We start from the raw sequence: 4018 nt of genomic DNA on the forward strand, positions 1-4018 counted from the left end.
TTGGGAGGCTCGTATTAGAAAACCGTAGTTAACGGCGGTTATGACGTTAACTTAGATGCATCTGACTCAGACTCCAGCTAGCAGGGGTGTTGCTAGCTTAACGTGTAGGCCACATGTTAGATCTGTTATTCTGTTAGGACACACAAGAGAAAAGGGCTACCCATAGAAGTGGAGCCGCCCATGTGTGGACTTTTGATTTGATTTCTGTATGAGAACTCCCTTATTGATTCACTTATTATTATCAACTGCTATTTTCTAATTTAAATTACTTTGATAATAATGTTTATATAGTCTCATGTGGATTATAGATGTATTGTCTAGTCACTGAGTTGCAAAACTCACCCCTTTTTTTTTAAAATATTTTTCAGGAACAAATACTTGACTATGTGAGATTTTCTAATCAAGAGTCACGATCTGCAATGAGTATCTATTTTTGTCGAGTTCCTAGATGTATATGCTCCATATGTCACAGGCAGAATCCATCCATATTTATTTATTTTATCTTTTATTAAAAATATGTAATTATTCATTTTAGAAATTGTAATTTTCTATTTCAAATATTTGTTATTTTTTTTATTCAATTTATCGTTGAGTCGGGGTCATGGCTCATTTTGGGCATGACAATTACAGACAATAACACAAAAGTCATTTGTTAAAAAGTCAGGACCAATGTCCTCAGCTTATGTCCACTATATATTCTTCCTCTAATCAACTCTAATCAACCCAAAAGACACACTCAAAGAATGATTCATGTTCTTTTCTTAGGACTCCACTGCAGCGTCCTCTCCTTTCATATGGCTGAATTATTCTTTTTTTTTTTTTAGTTTTTAAGTTTTACTTTTGTGTGTTTGATTATGAATAAACCATCACTCACATAAGTATGTGAACAATAATTTGTATTTGAGTCTTATGCTGTTATGCGTCTGCTGGAATATAACTCTCTTGCTTATTTTAAGGATGATAAACTATCTGCTAGTTATCTTGATTTGTTTTTATTCTTCTAAATTTTGACGCATCTTAATCACTTGTTTGATTACCTAAAAGATTTGACGCTTTATTTGGATTTGTTTTACAGAACTTGAATGATTCTACTTATATTATGCAAAGGTTTTTCAGTGCTTGCATTTGATAGATGACAGCGTGGCACATGATAGCCACGTCAGTACTGAAACAGATGAGTCATCACCGGAAATAAGTTTAAGGACCATTATAGTACCCGGAGCTCAATCTAGAGATCACTATAGTAAAATTGGAACTTCAAAAACCAAATTGGGTAATCCCGTGAATTTCAGGGACTATTATAGAAATTTACTCATTTCAAAATATATCTGAATATACTTTTATTTGTGCCAGAATTTATGTTGACCGAGCAAACATTAGTACCATTTAACTAAACTAGGCATATAATCAAGAAGGTGAAAACATATAGAATTGGCATTCATAAATTACAAGGGGATGAAAATTCACAGAAATAGAGCATATACTTTTCTTTCAGAGTTCAAAACAACACTACATGTCTCTCTTGAAAGTTCATGAGCTATAGGTCATGTTTATTTCTTCTTTTTTTTTTTCAAAACATCTTTAAGACAGAGAAAAGGACACTACAAGATGATAATTATATTCCTAAGTCTTATTTTTATGATTTATTTATTATTTATAACAACAATAGTGGCCCTACTAGCCTACAAGAGTCAACCATAGAATTCAGAGATTAAACAATGGTTTTGGTTTCTCATAAAACCATTGGGACTACTCTGGTGTGCACAAAGAGAGCAAGTAGCAACAATGGAGGCAGATGATTCCGTCTTTACCGAGTGGGCAAGTGATCTGTGTGAGAGAATAGAAGAATCGGAGAAGCAATTAACTAGAGCCGGTAACAGAGTTTCAAGGCCTAAAATACAAAGAGTTCCAAAGTACATGGCAGAAAAGCCGGAGTTTGATAGATATTACAAGCCACAGATGTTTTCACTTGGTGTGTTTAATCCAAAAACAACACAAGGAGAGCAGTATAAGGAAGCATGGGCAGCAATGTATCTTAAGGATACTAATCTAAAAGTTAAAGATTTATTTAGGGAAATCTGTGATGACAACAGAATGAAAAGATGGTTACTGAAACCTATGTGGCAAAAATTATATGATGCACCAACCATATACGCAGATCATATCATAGTGGAGGCATGCTGTGTACTTCACTTGCTGGAAAAATCAGAGAGCTCAGTTGATCCAGAGCAAGAGCTGAAGATTAGCATTGACAAGCTTGTGAGGGTGCACCAGGATCTGCTTATCTTGGACAACCAAATTCCTTTCCAATCACTCAGGCTCTTGTGTCAGGATGAAGCCAGGCTTGAAAAATGCCTCTCCAACTTCCTTCAAGTTCATGGTATTCAGGTTGAGACGGCACCCAAGCTTCCCAGAAAGAAAAGAGAGAATGAAGAGGTGAAGGTAGCAGTGGATGGAGATGATGATGAGGACCCTGTCCATCTTCTAGATTATCTGCGTAGAGCCCTCTTAACGAGAGACCAGCACACATTCTACACAGATATCAACCACAAGAAGATCAAGAGGAGATCCTTGCACCTCAGGAAGTATAGGATTGGGACCATCCGGGAACTCAATGCAGCCGGGATTCGTGTGAGAAAAAATTCCCACAACAACTCGGTGTATCCCAGCTTCAAAGATGGGATGCTGCAGCTTCCTGAACTCATTGTAGATGGCTCAACAGCTCATATATTCTTCAACCTAGTAGCCTATGAGATGTGTCCTGATTTTTGCAACAACTTCGAGATCAGCTCATTTTTAGTCTTCATGAGCTCTCTCATTGACCAGCCGGAGGATGTCAAGAAGCTGAGAATGGGTGGCATAATTATCAATGAACTTGCCAGTGACAAAGAAGTGGCTGATCTGTTCAATAAGATGGACAGTATTCTTGTGCCTGAGACACTGTTGTTCGCTCACATTAGGGACCAAATCCATTCACATTTTGAGTCCAAACAAGGCAGGATCAGGATGCTGTCTTGGATGGGAGAGGCCTATAACACCTTCTTTCGCTCGCCATGGACCATCATTGCTTTGTTGGCTGCCACACTTGGCCTTGTTCTCACATTCATCCAGACATGGTTTGCCATCCACCCTAAAGCTTCATAATAACATCGGATTTTTTATTTTAATATTTAAGAGTGAATAGAATTTTACGTTAATGTTATAAAAAATAGAGTTTTACAGTGTTCTGAGGTGCTGTTTTGTACAAGTACAATACAACAATACACAGAACACGTATTGCACTGAATAATACAATACACAATCTGTGTAATAGAATTAATATTAAAATAATACAATACGCTGTTTGTGTATTGTCTTTATAAATTAAAAAAAAATCTGATCTCACAATTCGCCCTCTATGAATTCTATAATCCCCATAATTTTGCAAAACACTGCAGCTTTCAATATTAAAGGCGTTCCATTCGTATGCTGCCAAGGTTTGAGAACTCCTTCTGCTGATGTTCAACTCGGGTGAAGGAGTTATATGTCGGTCTGGATGACACCTCGGCGGAATAAAACACCACGGCGGAAGCACTTGCAAAGAGCACTCCGACGCTCAAGTTAGAATAGAGCTTAAGACAAATAATAATGAGAGGATTAGAATAACTTGTGTTGCCTCCTCTTTCTGAGCTTATTTGCTCGTTTATATAGATGAATGAAGTGTTACTCTTTTGTTTTGTTTCAATATTTTAGTGGGATTGTATCTAAAAAAATAACCCCGAGAATCATGTGAGCTGGTAAAGGAAGAAAAAATTATTAAAAGATGGGATGGGTGCAAGTTGATTAAATATAAAATTAAGATAGTAATTTGTTAGAAGATGACAAGGGGTTGAAAGCAAGTGAGATGCTTTAAAAAAGAAAAGAATCAAAGACTTTGAGGGTGCTTGACTTAGGAAGCAAAATGAGTAGAAAGAAACCATTCATAGATCATTCACACTCCTTCTCTCCTGCATAAATGGAGTCCGAGGAGGAAGAATAT

General features: G+C 36.7%; 1 protein-coding gene across 1 annotated transcript; it reads left to right on the top strand.

The window, feature by feature from the left end:
* The first annotated feature begins 1345 nt into the window (after window positions 1–1345).
* On the top strand, window positions 1346–3724 carry LOC112779867 (UPF0481 protein At3g47200). The gene is made up of 2 exons (XM_025824221.3): window positions 1346–3116; window positions 3438–3724. The coding sequence occupies exons 1-2, from the start codon at window positions 1786–1788 to the stop codon at window positions 3448–3450; spliced, it is 1344 nt and encodes a 447-aa protein (XP_025680006.1). The 5' UTR covers window positions 1346–1785; the 3' UTR covers window positions 3451–3724.
* The last annotated feature ends 294 nt before the right edge of the window (window positions 3725–4018 follow it).

Source organism: Arachis hypogaea, chromosome 19 (genome assembly GCF_003086295.3).
Source record: "Arachis hypogaea cultivar Tifrunner chromosome 19, arahy.Tifrunner.gnm2.J5K5, whole genome shotgun sequence".
In the NCBI taxonomy this organism is placed as follows: domain Eukaryota; kingdom Viridiplantae; phylum Streptophyta; class Magnoliopsida; order Fabales; family Fabaceae; genus Arachis; species Arachis hypogaea.